Source organism: Hippocampus guttulatus, chromosome 8 (genome assembly GCF_054856545.1).
Source record: "Hippocampus guttulatus isolate MCC_2025c chromosome 8, RoL_Hgut_1.0, whole genome shotgun sequence".
Classification (NCBI taxonomy): domain Eukaryota; kingdom Metazoa; phylum Chordata; class Actinopteri; order Syngnathiformes; family Syngnathidae; genus Hippocampus; species Hippocampus guttulatus.
In genome coordinates, this window is record NC_141268.1 from 11888409 (window position 1) to 11905103 (window position 16695).

Genomic DNA, 16695 nt, shown 5'->3' on the forward strand with positions numbered 1-16695 from the left:
GAGTATATTTTTGAAAAATAAAATGAAACAAATGTGAATGAGAGTCTGTGTTTAATATTGTCGTCTTCGTCTTACCTTGACACTGAAACAGTACATACCGGTACTATACTTACCACGGCATATTTAAACAGTTCATTTCCATCAGTACATCCATTGTTCCATTTTCTACCGCTTTTGTCGTATGGGGTCATGGGTGCGCTGGAGCTTAATCCCAACTGACTTTTGGCAAAATTGACACTCTGGATAGGTCACAAGTCAGATCCAGATGCAGATAAATATCCGTTCCACATTCACATTTTGGACAATTTTTATTCTTCGACAAACCCAAAATCAATGTTTGGAATGCTGGACAAAACACACTCAGGAAGAACATGCAAGCTCCACACAAATCAACCGTGAAGCAGATGTGTCAACCGCAAGCTGCATCTATCAATACAGTAGCATATTTTTATGCATGTACAGTGAGATAGCCCTTGCATATTCGCAATTCTGCATTCACAAATTCAAATATGGTACAGTATTCGTAGATTTTTTACCTATCCTCCATTGGTCATTAATTCACTTTTAATTTTTTTTCCCCGCTCAGACCAATACAATTATTGCTTTGCCACGATCTTGAAGTCAAGGAACTGTTGAGCTTCTTTTCAACAAAATGAGTGCTTTGCCACAATCTTGGCATCTTGGTACCAAGGAACTATTTTGAAGTGAGTTGAGAGTTTCATTTCGACAAAAGTGATGCTTTGCTGGCATTTTGTGACATCTTGGTGCCAAGGAACTATGTTGTATTTAGTTGGTTTCATTTACACGAAATTAGTGGTTTGCCACCGTCTTGTGGCATCTTGGGACTATGTGAAAATGAGTTGAGGAGCTACATTCATACAGAAATATTGCTTTGCCGCCTTCTTTATGGCAAGGAACTGTGTCGAAATGAGTTGAGGAGGCTCATTTGACCAAAAAGTATTGCTTTGCCGCATTCTTTGTGCCAACAAACTGTATTGAAGGAACTGTCAAAGTCAATTGAGGAACTTCATTACGACAAAGTGGAACTTTGTAGAACACCATCTTGGTGCCAAGGAACTGCTGACATGAGTTGAGGAGCTTCACTTAGGGTAATGCGCTGCCTTGTCACTATATTGGTGCCAAGGAACTATGTTAGAAGTGAGTTGAGGAGCTTCGTTTAGACATATTGACACTTTTCTCCCACCTTGTGACATCTCGTGTCAAGGGACCTTGTTGAAGTGACTTAACTCATTCAATCCCAGCCATTTTCATTGGAGCAACCTCCTCAACCCCAGCGTTTAACTGGATTTTGACTGATCTTGCAAGGCCCAGAGAATATTATACTAATACTATAATGCTATATAAATACTAATGTTATATAAACATGGAGGCTACCAAAATAAAGTTTGGACTTTCTCAGCAGAAAAAAAAATTGTTTCTATCTTTTTCCATTCTTCAGAAATCAGCATGACAAAATGGCTAAGTTTCATGAAAATGGCGATTCGTGGGCAAAAAAAACAGAGAAAAAGAGGTTTTTGTAAAAGCAGGCATTTAAAACACGTGAGGCACCACTGCCACCTACTGGTCGCTTTTTTACATGATTTACAATGCAAACGGCTTATTTTCATTCACAGATTGCATCAGACCCTCCTCCTCTCTATGACGAAAAAACTTAGATGTACAAGTACGTCCTTGGTAGGCGGGGCCTAATTTTAAAAAGGCGTATAAGTACGTCTTGTGGAATGAAGGCGAAGGGCTTAGACAAAATGAACCCTTTGCAAAATTAATCTAATCTCCTTGTAGTGGAAGGCTGGCAGTGAAAGGACCCAATCGGACACACAACTAGAGTTGAGTGTTTTGTACTTACACTTGTTTTATTTCCCCGCCCCCCGCAACCCCCCCCCCCAAAAAAAACGCTTCAGAATGCAAGGTGTCACTGCAGAATATTTATTGAAATAAATATGCAATGAACAAACTTTATTGGATACACATAAATATGAAATTTCGAGGCCTTTTTTTTTTTAATTGTCAATCTCTAGTTTGTCTCCAATTCTCTTGTTTTTATCAAACAAATGCAAATGTGTTAATTCCACGAAAAACCTGCGGGGTACAGATCAAGTTCCAATTAATAATTGTCAATTACACATTATATAGTGTTAAGAGTTTCAGGTTTCCTGTTCAAACAAGGGTTACACCTACAACTAATGGTACTCATTTATATAGAATATTGTGAACATTTAATATTTACAGGCTCAAAAAGGAGTGAATAAAGCTTAGGTCATACTGTGAAAAGATATCTTGGATATATAAAACTTTAGGATTTAAACAAATATTTAGCATAATTCGAGTAAAACCAAACCTCTACTATTTGTTTTTAAGCCTAAACAAGACGATGCCACTTGCTACTCTAGTTTGAGTCATGCTCGATCGTTAACACTCGTTCAAACACTGGTTTAAATGCAATTCTGTACAAGCAATCATCATCTATACACGACAATATATTTCAAGGACACACCAAAGTCTGTTTCCAAATCTTCCAAAGGCTGTTTTAGCAAAGTTGCGTTGCATATGAAACTGTTGAACAGTAAGTTGGTGAAAGTCCATCACTTTTGAAATCGCACGTGAATATCTGAGAGATTGTTCCGAAAACAATTTCAGTCTTGTGAAAAACTTCGGGCAGACTTTAGCGGGCCTGTGAAGTGCTGAAATAGGAATGCGCATAACGATACACAAATATGTTGTAAAATATATGAAAACAAAGACACACGAGTACTCTCTTACAGTATTCTACTGGGTGTACAGGCTTTTAGACGACGAATGCGCCATGCTGATCTCACGATGGCTTGTCACCTTCTTTCTTCAGACGGCTGTGCACAAACAGGAAAATAACGTGAAGGAATGTTAATGTGAATCACGCGGCGGTGCCTTGATTTATGGATTGCACAGTTGTTTTGTTTTGTTTTTTTAAGTTATGACTGGTCACTTGGTCAATGTTTTTGCTTTGTTTGACACACCAATATTTGATGTACAAGTGAACTTTGTAAACGCTGCTGTCAAGTGAAGGGGAAAAAAAACGGAGCAAATTCGATACTGTAATGCCCTCGCTTGTGGGTAAGGAGAGCTACAGTTGCCAATGCACTTTAGTCAACAGCCAAACAATCAATCACCATCTCGGTTGAGGCCTATGGTGGTAAGGCAGCGTTGGAACTCCAAGCCCCAAGTTGTGACCCGTTTCTCCAGCTTCACTACATAGAGGTGGTGACATCATAAACCGCCAGGGGCCACAACGCCCGAGGTAGCAGACCAAACCGGAAGCACCAAGTTTTCACCTTCCCGGGGAGTTGGGTGTGGTCAATAAACTGCAAGCCAGCAATGACGTCCTTGCAGTTGCAAGCATGGCACGGTCATGTGACTGAGAGCGTCATCATTTCGATGTTAATATCTGAAATGTTCATTCAGATTTCGATACGATGAAGCCCTCGTTGGTAAAGTATTGTAGGTTTTATTTTTTTTGGGGGGGGGGGGGGGGGGTCACACCCTTACCTATGAAATCCACTCATAATGGAGCTGGAATAAAAGGAACTAACCAAAGGTACTCTTAACATCGCAGCTCAAGTGACTGCTCCCATGCACCCGAGTCAAGTTTGGATAAACTTTTCAAACGATTTAGATTTTTTTTTAAATAAATAAATATTGACTAATTGAGCACTTTTATTGGCCATTTTTAGGACCCCCCAGCCCCAAACTGTACAATTAAAAAAAAAATCAATTTGACAGACTATCACTTCTAATGGACGACCTCAACCCTCAATTAGTCTGTTAAATCGAAGTTCCAATGTACGAGTAAATTGAATGAAAACCTTGGTCATTGAACAAATTAATGTAATGTGTCAAGGTACCACTGTATGTATAGTATATCTTCTTCAAGTGTTTTACAGGATTTAATGTCCACACCTGTAATAATCTTCCTGGCTGGGCAGGGGGCCTCCATGCAGGTGATGTCCGTGCAGCCACTGCTGCTCCATGGCCATCCTCTGCAGCTCTGCTGACTGAACATGCATGGCCTGGAGCTGGTGAGCGGCTGACATCTGAGGAATTGGACCCTGCAGCTCTCGGGGATAGGCAGCCCCTACAGAGTGCACAAAGACCACATCGTGACTCTCAATAAGGAAGCAGTCCAGTGTTCTGCACCCGTCTAAATGTAGGGAAGGCAATGAAAATTGAAACATTCTGACAATTGCGTGCAAGCGATTCTTGATTGAAAACATCTTAAAGCATGGAGGCTAAAAGTGTGCTATCAAAAAAAAGAGTAAGGGGGCTAACCTGGTATATTGTTACTGCAGAAAAGCACCCTCTACCTAAGAGTTTTAATATAAAGAGAGTTTTTTATGCATGTGGATTAGGCCTTGGCAGTGAATCTTTTATAGTCGAACCGAATATAAACCCCATAGTTAAATACCCATCCATCCATTTTCGACACCACCTACCCTCACTTGGGTCACAAGTGAGCCAAAGCCTAATCCATCTGACTTTGGACTTTGTTGGTACCCCTACCCCGATCACCAGTCAATCACAGGGCACATATAGACAATCATTCACACCCACGGGGAGTTTAAAGTCTTCAGTTAAGCTACAATGCATGTTTTTAAAATGTAGAAGGACATCAGAGTACTTGTAGAAAAGTCACGCAAGCACAGTGGCAACATATCAACGCCACACAGCTGAGATTAGAACACAGAACCTCAGAATTGGGAAGTAGCTGTGCTAACCACTCCACTACCATGCTGTCCCATATTTAAAAAAAAAAAAAGGGGTTCACGGGGCACCCACACTAGTAGTGTGACCCAAAAGACGTACCAAACAAAGGGTGGCGCAGCATCTCATGGTCATGTGGAAGGTCAGCTAGCAAAGGATTGGGGATAGGGCCTCCGGGGAAGGGGAAGCGAGCCAGACGTGGTCCATTTGCCAGGGGGTCCACCAGAGGATGAGGGCTTGAACCTGTGTGAATGAACATGAACATGTGTTGTGATATGGGTTGCATTGCCAAAAACATGCCTCAAAAGGTTTAGTCCCGCCCCCCTGCCCCCGCCTATTTCCTTCTCACGGAGGTTAACCCGGGAATGAGGTGCATAACAGCCGGAAATACATTTGACATCACGGTGAAATAGTCAAAGTAGTCACCTTGACCGAGGGGGTCCTGTTGGTGCAGGTGGAGGTGAGAGTGGATATGCGAGTGTTGATGATGATGTGGTGTCACGTTGAGCATCTGCAGCCTGGCTGCGGGATCCGGCGCCACGGAGGCCATCCTCTCAGCGTGCAGCCGCTCGGCGGTGAGGCGCTCGGCGTAGCTCAGCTCCGGCCGCAGCTGAGTACCGGCCAGCACCATCCTTTCCCGCTCCAGATGGTTGAGCCCTGGGTGAAAGGGTGCGAAGTGGTGAGGAGGTCCAGGGATGTGGGGCAGAGCCAGGGCCCCGTGCCTGACGTAGTGCTCCATAGGGTTGGCCGAGGGGTGCAAGGTTTCCAGGTCGGGGGGTTTGACCTCGAAGCCCGGCTTCATCCTCTCGCGGAGCTCCCTCTCTCTGAGGTTCCTCAGCTCACGCTCTCTCAAGCTGGGCTCGGCACTGTACAGGCCGGGCATGTGGTAGGCCAGCATGGGGTCGCCGGGACTGAGTGACACATAGAACGGGTGGTTGCGGTTGGTGGGGGACATGACATGGGGTCGGGCGTACTCGCTCAGGGTGCGGAGGGCTGGTGTATCGGGCCCGATGTAGGGGGGCACGGCAGCGACAGTGGTGGGCGGCTGCTCGTACATGCCCGGGCGCCCGTGAGTGGCCAGCTGAGCCTCGCTCAGGCGACTGTCGTGGGAGGAGCTGCATGCTCGCTGTAAACAAAAGACAGTGTAAGAAAAGACTTCATGTTTTGTGTGACGGATGCAGGTCGTCAAAGTACTCACAGTTTGTCATTTAGTTGAAGTACAAAATGGCAACTGATTCAACTTCTTCACTTGAGTAAACTTAAAAAAAAAGTGCATACTCTGAAATCTATTTGTACAACGTAAAAGGTCTACTGCATACCTATTCTGATACGGTAGCACAGCGGGGAAAAATAAATTTCCCTCCTTTACAGTCTTCCAACTGAGGGAGTACAAAAATTCTGTTTTCATCTAAGCATGTTCTCAGAGCTTTGCTATATTTGCTAATGAGAAGAACTGACTTACTTACATGTAGGGCCCACCCAACATAGATTTTTTTTTTTTAGGCCAATGCCAATTTTTATATTTGGCAGAGTAAAATTCAGACAATTGATTGGAGCATCTTGGGAAATGTTTGAATATTATGAATATTGTACTGTGCTGATGTGTTAAAAAAAATAATATCAAAGCACACATAGCAAAAAAATAAATAAAATAAAAAATAACTATCTGCTTTAGTACAGAAACCAAGTACCGTATTGGCCGAAATATACAGTATATAATATTTTTTGCATTGAAACAAGACTGAAAAAAATGGGGATCGTCTTATATTCAGGGTCTGGACATTATACCCATTCACGATGCTAAATGACGCCAGATATCGACGCGAATGCTGAACTTGACTCCCTGGGCCAAAGTGAATCCCTGAACAAAGAATAAAAATAAAAATAGCGGTAGCACAAAGAAGAAAAATAAAAAATAGCAGTAAGAAAGAAAACAGAAGAAAATAATAGAAGAGATAACAGAAAATGGAGAAGCATAGCGACAATCTGGAGAAAAGTGGGTCGAAGATCGGCCATGTTAACCGGCAGTTGAGAAGTTATGATGTAATTTACATTTCAAAAACCAGAAGCCATTCATTTACGAATGTGATTGCACTTTAGTTTCATATTTTAATGTTCAGATGTTCAAGATTTGAATGAGGCAAAATAACACACTTTTTTTCTCAAATATATTGTTAGAATCATTTGTTTCATATGTACTGTAATTATTTTCTGTATAAAAATTAATTTGGTGTTCAAAAAGTATTTTTTCAAACTTGAGTCTTGAAAAAGAGGGGGTCGCCTTATAATCAGGGCCGTCTTATATTCGGGCCAGTACGGTACTGTATATGTGTTCAGTTACTTTTCACCTTGGTGACAAACTAACACCGCAGAATGAATGCACCATTTTACTCACAGCGTTTCTGTCAGCCTCCCTTTCTCGCTCCCGATCCTTCTCCCGTTCACGCTCTTGCCGAGCGCTGAGTTCGGCCTCTCTCCGAGACCTTTCTAGGGCCTCCTCCCTTTTCTTGGCCAGCTTGGAGGTGGACAGCGGTGTGAAGAACAGGTCTGTCCGAGCGCAGGAGTTGTAGCCACGATCCAAGTGCTTGATGAACCTGATATCGATGACAGAGGCATATTCATTACTATTGGAGGGTTTTCGTTGGGTGCCACAATTTTTTTTACTACAGTCATAGCTCGGTTTTCGACCATAATCCGTTCCAGAAGGCTGTTCGAAAACCGATTTGTTCGAAAACCGAAACCGCGCTTTTTAAAAAATATATGTTTTATTGAACACGTCTGTTCACAATGGAACGCTACACTTCCTTGTGTAAGGAAGTCGAGAGGAGTCAAGTGACGCATTCAAGTGCGCTCAGTTTGTTGGAGGAACCAAAATTTGGTCGTCATCCGAGGCATAAAAAAATCGAAATTTTTGGTCGAAAACTGATTTGGTCGAGAACAGAGACGTTCGAAAACGGAGGTTTGCCTGTATATGGACTTTGGCTTGTGCTGCATTTGAGCAAACTTTATGTAAGCGCATGTCCTTTGGGTAAATCGATCCATCCAGCTTTCTATAGGGAAACTACAGCCTGGAGCCGTGGCCGGCCAATGACAGGGTAATTTTGAATTGAAGCATTCAGTAAAAATCGATCCCATGTCAGCTTGCGTGAAAGTCACAGATTTGAACAACTAGGCTCTTGTAATCGATCTCACTAAATTGTGTAAGTGCTGTGTTGAGAGGATATATGTTTGCAAGCAAAACATTTTTGCTTCAGTGTTTGAGCTTATTGCAGGTGTCTGACACTCAAAATGGTGTTGAAATTCTTGATAAAAGATTTACAAAAAAACGTTCATTCAAAAGAGGAAATAATATGTTCAGACACATTTTACGGAGTCAAGACACACCGTGCAGACTGGCTGGCGTGGCTGGCCATGTTGATGACGGTAGGCTCTGGCGAAGGGCTGCGAGCGGGAGATGGTGGGCTCTCTGCTTCCTCCATCTCATCCAGCGGCTCCTCTTTTATTTGTATTTGAGGCGCTCCCGCTGTAGCGCTCGGCGATGATCTCAGCCCAATAGGTGGGAAGGACGGCTGCCCGCTGGGGATGGGGCCGACTGATGCTGTCGAGGTAGCAGAGGGGAGAGCCTGCGAGGATGCGCTGAATGGATGAGGGGAACTGGTACTCTTTCCAGGGTGAACGTGCGCCTGAGAAATCACCGGAAGCTGGCCGGAAAGCGTCTGCACGGCCAAAGATTGGGGCATCAGCTGAAGAGGTGGAGGGGGCGCACCTGGAGGATGCTGATTGGGCAGAGAGTTGAGAGGTTTTAGAGCAGGTGGAGGAGGCAGGTTGGAGGGCATCTGGGGAAAGGTTGGAGCGGGCTGGTGTGGTATCTGCTTGTGGGAAGGTTGAATCGGGGTGGTGGGGGGAGGCTTGATTTGGGGCCCGGAAAGGGGAGGCTGAGGCAGCTGTGACTCCCTAAAGAAGGGTGGGGGTCTCTGGGTTGGTGGCAACTGGGAGGACACCGAGCTGAGAGCAGGTGGCACCTGAAATGCAGACGACAGAGGCGAGTCCTGCCCCACCGTGAGTGGAAGCGGCAGTGCACCACAGAGAGAATGAGGGGTGGGCAGAGGTCGGTTGCTCGGGCCCAAATTGGCAGCACACTCGTCAGCAGCTGGCTGAGGTGGGTCTGGAGATGCAGAGGGCTGACTAGTAGGTGAGCCAGAATTGGGAGTGCTTTGCGGTGGAATGACAGCTGGGCCCTGAGAGGGAGGGGCCTGCGGGACCGCTGTGTCGGCCTGGGCGGCCGGCGGTGCGGCAGGTTTCGGGGGAATTGCGCTCGGTTGGGCAGAAGAGTCGGAGTCGCTCTCGTTGCCCTGCTGTGGGCTGGGAATGCTAGGGGAGGAGCTGCGGTTGTCCTGATCGATGTCTTTGGTGTCACTGCTGCCATCGTCCTGAGCACTGCGGCTTTCTGACGAGCTCTCCTCCTCCACCTCGGCCTCCACCTCGGAACGAGAATCCTGCGGCTCCTAGGCACGGCCAAAAAAAAACAAAACATGTTTGACAGTGTCACACAACTAACAGTTACAGTACTACAAACAGGAGTCAAGGTTTCCACCTGTTTGCTGCTTATTTCTTACCTGAGTCTTTGGCCTTTTGGGTTTGATTTTTTCAGGCTCGTGAAGCTCCTGAGGAGGACTCTCCCTGACTCGTTTCATTGTCTTTGGTGTGGCTGGCTCTTCTTTCACCTTCTGGAAAACAAGTGGAATACTCTTATCAGATGTTGACGGCTGTTCAAATCTGAATCTGATGACTTTGAGACCGTTACAATGTGTCAATGGTAGCCTCCTGGACAGCAGTCAGGTCGGTAGTCGTACCCATGATTGTGCTTTCGAGTCATGAGCCGGGCTGGGAAATTTAAAAAGCCTCGGGAATGATTTGCGGGTGTTTAGCGTTAACTCGTTGATTCAGATGATTCGGTGAATAGCTCCTTTAGAGTACCTTTTCGTCATATGCTAATTTTTTGAGATAGGAATTTGGGGTTTTCATGAGCTGCATGCCAAAATCATCAGTATTAAAACGATGAAAGACCTCAAATATTTCAGTTGGTGTGCAATAAATCTAAAATATAAGAAAGTTTAATTTTTATCATTACGATATGGAAAATAATGAACTTTATCATAATATGCTAATTTTTTTTAGAAGGACTTGTAAATCTGTGTGCATGTAGACCAGCAAGGGAGCACAATGTGCTTTGAAGGAGGCAGTAAGCCAGACACAATTTAATTATTTTGGTATTTGGGGGGAGGGTAAAACATATAAATGACATTTCCATTCTTTTAAGAAAGTTGATTTGAGACATTTTGAGTTATGAGCGTGGTCAGGAACCAATTAATATGTATCTCCCTCAAGACAACCCACGTATGGATTTCAGTGACATGCTTGACTGATTGTTTCAGTCCAAGAGGGTGTTTACCTTGTTATTCTTCTTCGTGGAGTCATTCTTACTGTCTGTGGTCGATGCTCTCGTCCCAGTCTGGGAATTCTGGGGCATGTTTTGTTGATCCTCCCTCGTGGGAGAGCCAGTGAGTCTCCTGTGGCCGCTTCTTAAAGATGACAACTGCTGTATGTGTAAGGGGGAGGGGAAAAAAAACCCTCAGGTTACATTACTAAACGAGCAACATTTTTTTACCAGCTTTGTCCCACTATCACCTGCATGTAAATGTTAATCAATGATGACAAAGAGTGTCACGCTTACAGGTGCTCTGCTTCGCCGTGTTCTCATGCCATGTTTACTGTTCCCCTCCTCTTCGCCTTTCACGGGTTTAAACATGAATGATGCGCCCGAAGACTTCTGTGCCGGCGGCAGACAGCCGTGCTTGTTTTCATACGTGCGGCAGGTTGTACATAGCAAAGGGTTGTATCTCCCTCCTTGGTGCCAATCCTTAGAACCTGTTTGAAGAAAATACACTCTTAAAAGCTGCAGTTGTAAATAAACCTTCCCAAGGTAAGTCATACGCACGTGTTGTACCGCAGTGGCTGCAGCTCTTAACTTCCTGTTCACTATCTTCACTGTCAAGTTCGTCCTCACTGGCTGAACTTGCATCCACTGGAGAGGAGAAGTGACAGTATAAGTGAAATTGCAACTTTGGGATGAATGGAGAAAGAGAATTACTCACCAGAGTAATTTCGAGACGGGGCGCTCACGGGAGCAGCGGCAGAGCGGGTCTTTGCCTTTCGAGACGACGGCTGCCTGCGTTGTTGTCGATAAGCTCGCGTTCCTGCAGCCTCTGGAGTTTTTTTCCAGTGGTAATAGAATGTGATCAGCTCTCCCTGGTGATGCAAAGGCCATTTTTAAATGATGGATGCTATATTATTCACCGAATGGAATTTGTGTTCAGAAATTATAGCGTTTTCTTAAAGTGCTCACTTACAGTCTTTTTGCTGGGCAAGAAGTCTTTTCGAATCCGGAAAAAATTCTTTCCATACTGTCTGAGGCCTTTGATGAAGCGTTTCTAAAAAGTGAGATCATCATATATAAATTATATTATGAATATAATTATTTTTTTTTTAAAAGATTATCTGCTACTACCTTCTGCTGTTGAAGAAGTGCTGCTTAAAATAATGTTTACAATTAACTTTGTTTATAGTTTTTACCTGAACCCCAATTTATATAACTTATGTAACAAAATGATAGTGGTACTGATCAGCTGCAACCCACCACATCATCCTCAGACCAGCACTTCTCAATAAGCCTTGGCAGAGGCTTCTTCACCAGACGCTGGAGAGCTTTTGCAGCATCGTAATGACTTGCATGCAACTGGGAGGGAATTGCAGTGCAACGTTAAGTCATCTTTTAATCGTACATGAGGATCATGATAAACACAAGTTGAGCTCTCTACCATGTTAAGAGCGTTGAGCGTCGTATCGTCACGAGAGGCGGCTAAACATCCATCCTCTGTGGATCCTCCATCACACATACCCGCAAACGCCGCCATGCTCCTTAAAAAGCAAATACGATACAGACGCTTGTGTCATTTTAGACCCACATGCTACAAGAACAAGATTTTTTTTTTTAATCTGTCCCACCTAGGGGAAAATGAATGTTATTATGTTAAAAAAATGATGGTTGCCCCTCACACTTGATTGGAATCAAGATTTGCTCTCCACAGAATCAGGATTAATCTCTGTGGAATCAACACTTTTGCTCGGCAGATTCCTGGGGGGACTGATAAAAAAAAAGTGAAACAGTACTGATATACACTATTATGTGCAGGAAGCCCACAATTGCTTTGGGAGAACTGCCAGCCGTGCCGTCACAACCGAAAAGATTGAAATATTTACAGGAAGTAATAACTCCAGCATGGGCTTTGGAACTGCTGAAGTTCACAAGGTAAGTTCCTTAGAATCGATCGTGTCAGTGACACTGACCTGGCAGCTCTCAGGTACATGAGAAGGTCGCAGTCATTGACGCCAGGTGTCCACATGAGCTCCTCACTCTCCGTCTGAGAATGGGAAGCTGGTGCAGGCCGAGGCTGCAGCTCAGGAAGCTTTGCCTGCAACACAGCAACCAAACAAAGAATTCAGTAAAAATCTGCTTCCAGACAATGAGCTCAATTCTGAATGTGGTGGAAAAATGGTCAAAAATGGTAAGGGGTCTAGAAAAATATTAATTACAACTGACATGCGCTGTATGTTTCATAGTGGTGTTAAAATCACTTTAACTGTAGCACTAATGAAGTACATTGTACAATATAATGCCGTAAGATTTTTCTAATATATAATCACTCAATAAAGGTTGGGAAACGCACACTCACAAAAAGGCTCTGTCTGTAAACAGTGCAGCACATCATAATGTAAATTGTTTAAGCAATGTTTAACACTCGGGGTATGCCAACGGCCTAAGTCTGCCTTGCCTGATATCAAGTGGCTTCACTGAACTGCCTAAGAGTTGAGAAAGTCAGACAGGCTAGCTATCGTGACTCGTGCAAATGATCTCACTTCAAATACAAGTTTAATGAGTTTAAATTGTTTTGGTGACAAGCAACCTGGTTCCCCTCTGGTTGCATTTAACAAGGTCATAAATCAATAGTGTCGTTTGTAGATGAGAGAAGTCACAGATAATACCCACTGACAACATAGCTGCGTGGATTTGTCATTCTAGCCTGTGCGTGCCATTACATAACCATGTAAATGTATTGTTTATCATTAGATAAATCAAATGCCCTCAAACTTGGGATGTCCCACTCACGCAGTCGTATCACACAAGTCAGAATCCGAGGCTTTGGTTTTAAGTATCTGCCGATGCCGAGTCCCAATTTGATACTTTGGCAATGCATTAAGAAAAAAAGAGCATGTATCCATTTTTTAAAATGAATATAGAAATATAGATAGACATGTATGTGAATCAATTTGTTTGCACTACAGTTACATAAATCATGAAAATAGGACATTAAAGTAGAAGGATGCACTGGTGATTTCCTCATCTCAAACAATTAATTGAAACAAAAGTTCACAACAATGGTGTGTGCACCACAACAAAATGTCAACATCTCAAAAGCTCGTCATGTGCCGTTGAGCTTCAATTCCAGCTTGACAACAATGTCCCATGCTGTTTACAAGTCGACTTATTGTCTGCTGAGGCATGGCATCCCACTCTTCTTGGAGGGCAGCCCTCAGAGGTCACTGAGGTTTCTGGGGTGCAGAGTTTTGAGCCTCTACAGTAGACTCAGCTGATCCAACAGGTTTTCAATAGGATTTAGGTCTGGAGAAAGCACAGGCCATTCCATTTGAGGTGCACCAGTCTCCATTTTAATATAGACTCTGTTAGATTGCATTTGATTTGTTCAATGCTAAACAATACATTTACATCGTTATCGAGTCCACGCAGCTACGTCATTGTTGGGTATGTGCATGACTTCTCTCATCTAAAAACAATGATTGATTAATTATGCTATTCGTCTATGTTTTTATAAAGTACAATATTATAATGTGCTACTTTCCTTATTAACCCTTTGAGCGCCGTTGATGTGAACTGTCATCAATCGGAATCCTAACGAGGAGCGCCAGCTACGGCAATTGTCGTCGACTCTGTGCTTTTATGGGAATGTGGGGAGAAAAGTGTCTCTACAAGAAAAAGACTGTTCATATGTTTGAGGTGTCACCAAGCAAAAATTATCAGCATAAAAGTCACTGTTGTACATAACATATCTCTTTTCATAAAAAGCTTGTTTGGGTTGTTTTTTTTGGTCCAAAATATTTGATTTTGGTGAAAACAACACAAGTTCTAGTGCTGATTACTACAAAAAATGGAACATGATAGAAGCAAAACTTCTTTGTGATAAAAGAAGAGAATCTACTTTTTCATTTGGTAGTCTCTGTGTTTACGTAGTCATAAAACAATATTCTGTGAGCCTTGCAATACCAGTCAAAATGCTTTAACATGACTGGGACTCAACAGGTTCTATTTTCTTTGATGGCAGGCATTGAAAGAGTTTTAAAAAATGACTCAAATAATTTTGCTTTTTGGGGTTATATATTGGAGCAGAATAAGAGTATTTCTATTCATTTAAATTGATAAAGATGTACTAAATCTTAAGGCACCATTGTACGGGGAGTTATTTCCAACACAGCCATAGTTTGTTTACCTGATGACTTGGTCCCACTCTTATCTCGCCTTGAGTGCTGTTCAAACTCCTAGAAGACATGTAAAAATCTTAAACATAAAATGGAGGGGTAACTGGGAATCAATACGTTTGCTTCCATAAAACCCCCATCATCACAGTGTCATATTGGTAAAGAAGAACACGGAGAAATCAGGTCGCACAGCGTGCGATCGCAGCTCTCAGCTGATTATCTCCTCTTCATCTGCTCAGTCATCTCGTTAAAAAGGCGACGCCCCGCCCACACGTCGCTTTCAGCCAATGGGAGCCGCCCCCAGCTGACGTTTCCTGACATTAGGCCAGGCGAAACCTGACGCCAGCGGCCGCGAAGGCCTGTCAATCAATCACGGCAGTACACGGGCTGTTAATTCTCGCACCACAACTGGAGTCACCATTACAGGAACAGAAGCTTGTTGTGTGTTTCAAAACGCGTCGGCCCTCAGACCTAGTCCAACGGGCACTCCACATTGCTTCTTGATGTTAGCATGCACTTAACATATCATAATAATGTGTATGTGTGTGTGAGGTGACTCGCGTATGTAAATATATACCAACTGCAAATGGCGTTTTAACAGCCGAGGCACCCAACGTATGCGCAAACAACACACAACGCCACACAACACGGCTGACGTGAGCTAACTGCTCTATGTCGCCATTTGTATCGCATTGTAGCATCAAAAAAAAAACGGCTGGCTAGCTGCTAGGGACCGTGACATTAGCGCCCGAGCTGTTATTTTGGCTAGCTCGTTAGCCACAACTTCGTGACTGCTGACAAGCCGAGCGCTCCGTGCAAAGTGGCCGCTCGCCAATGCAAACCCCGAAGGGAATCCAGTCAACAACAAGACAAAGAATGCAGAGGGGGATTATAAAATGCAAGTTATTTACCTCCGTGGGCTGAACAGGTCGTCCATGTCGACGGCCGTTCGACTGTAGATTGTTGACACTACGCAGCTCAGCGGGGCGACAGCCGCGCGCACGCACACACACACAAACACTTGCACTCACACTAACTATGCCAATCCCCTAGTACATGGCTATTCAAAATGGAGGCGCTGTAGCGAAGGGAGGTTTTTTTTTTCTTCTTCTTCTCTCAAGTGCAATGACCTCGGCCGCCACACTGCGCAGCCTTCAAACTTGGCGAGTGTACACAAACTGAGCATGTCGATGCAGCCTCGCTCGCACTTTAGGATTTGGATATGATGGCAGTGGAAAGCGGTAATTCGATGAACAGCAGTCAACAATCTGAATATGAAATATATCCCTGGCGTCAATTTGCTCAATTTGATTTTCCCCCCCACAAATCTATGTTATTGGTCACTCCACACGGTTGGATGTTATTTTGACATCGTAGTCAGCCAAATAAAGTGCTGAAAATGAAAATGGCATACCCTGACGATGCAATCAATATTTATGGTTGAACAAACATGACGTTTTGGGGTCTTCTTAAAAATGATGATCTTGGAACCACAAGTAGCGAAATGTAATAATAATTTGTGATTTTTAGCAACGTTGTAGCCATGTTGTTTGAAAACGTAAACACCTGCAAAAATGTATTGAAGTATCGCATATTTATATTTATGCATTTCCTATCTTGTGAAATCAGTGTTTGTCATTATTGTAAGAGTTCATTAACATGTCCAGTGTCTTCGCACATACTGTATAAATATCAAGACAACGACAGGTAATATGAGCAAATTTGATATTACAGAGGTGTGCCCTTCGTAATCATTACTTAGAGGCTGGTTTGCTGTTAATTCCTGCATTCCACTGGGCTTAAATTTTACTATAATAATCCTTTCATTTTATTTTAGTTTTTTAAGTTATGTGAAGGCAATTCAGCTCAATATCTTGTCAGGATGTGAATAAGTTTTCCCTTTTTTGTTTCTCTCTTCGACAGTGTCAAAATTGAACCATTATCTTAGTAGAGACAGGATTTGTAATACAGCTTCATTGGATCTCCTTTCCCTACGCATTGCAGACTTCGAGTTGATTGGAATGATAGCACAAAAACAGGGAGACCCAATTTTTTATCATGATGCATTTTATTATTGATATGACACTTTTATTATATTTATTGAAGATAATATAAATCATGTGTAATGCTACCCTTTGTCATTCATAATGATATATTTGTAGTAGAATATTAGGCTTTATTTCAGAAGAAAAATAAGGAATGCGAGTACAATGAATGGTAGGTGATGTGTTTGTTTAGGTCACAATAGGAATGAGTTGTACTTCTTTTACGCTTCCTAAAAGTTTAACCATTATCTCACAAGTACACAATGTTATTCCGGCCTGAGGA

At 43.2% G+C, this 16695-nt stretch overlaps 1 protein-coding gene across 2 annotated transcripts; it reads right to left on the reverse strand.

The window, feature by feature from the left end:
• Nucleotides 1-1931: 1931 nt before the first annotated feature.
• rereb (arginine-glutamic acid dipeptide (RE) repeats b) lies at nucleotides 1932-15431 on the reverse strand. 2 transcript variants are annotated; one of them, XM_086117975.1, is made up of 17 exons: nucleotides 15279-15431; nucleotides 14379-14427; nucleotides 12163-12287; nucleotides 11634-11733; nucleotides 11453-11551; nucleotides 11166-11246; nucleotides 10911-11064; nucleotides 10754-10840; nucleotides 10490-10683; nucleotides 10208-10351; nucleotides 9372-9482; nucleotides 8140-9260; nucleotides 7151-7349; nucleotides 5182-5881; nucleotides 4858-4998; nucleotides 3955-4129; nucleotides 1932-2867 (listed from the first exon to the last, which is right to left on the reverse strand). In XM_086117975.1, exons 1-17 carry the CDS (start codon nucleotides 15302-15304, stop codon nucleotides 2834-2836), a joined length of 3540 nt encoding a protein of 1179 aa, XP_085974101.1. In that variant the 5' UTR covers nucleotides 15305-15431; the 3' UTR covers nucleotides 1932-2833. The 2 variants fall into 2 exon arrangements, with proteins under 2 accessions (XP_085974101.1, XP_085974100.1); XM_086117974.1 differs by having other exon boundaries at nucleotides 10208-10354.
• Between the last annotated feature and the right edge of the window lie 1264 nt (nucleotides 15432-16695).

Bases quoted from the DNA above. Each gene is read 5' to 3' on its own strand.
- rereb (XM_086117974.1), bottom strand. From the start codon at position 15,304: ATGGACGACCTGTTCAGCCCACGGAG. The intron at 14,428-15,278 runs GTAAATAACTTG...CATGTCTTCTAG, and splicing joins GACCTGTTCAGCCCACGGAG to GAGTTTGAACAGCACTCAAG. The intron at 5,882-7,150 runs GTGAGTAAAATG...TTTTGTTTACAG, and splicing joins GGGAGGCTGACAGAAACGCT to CGAGCATGCAGCTCCTCCCA.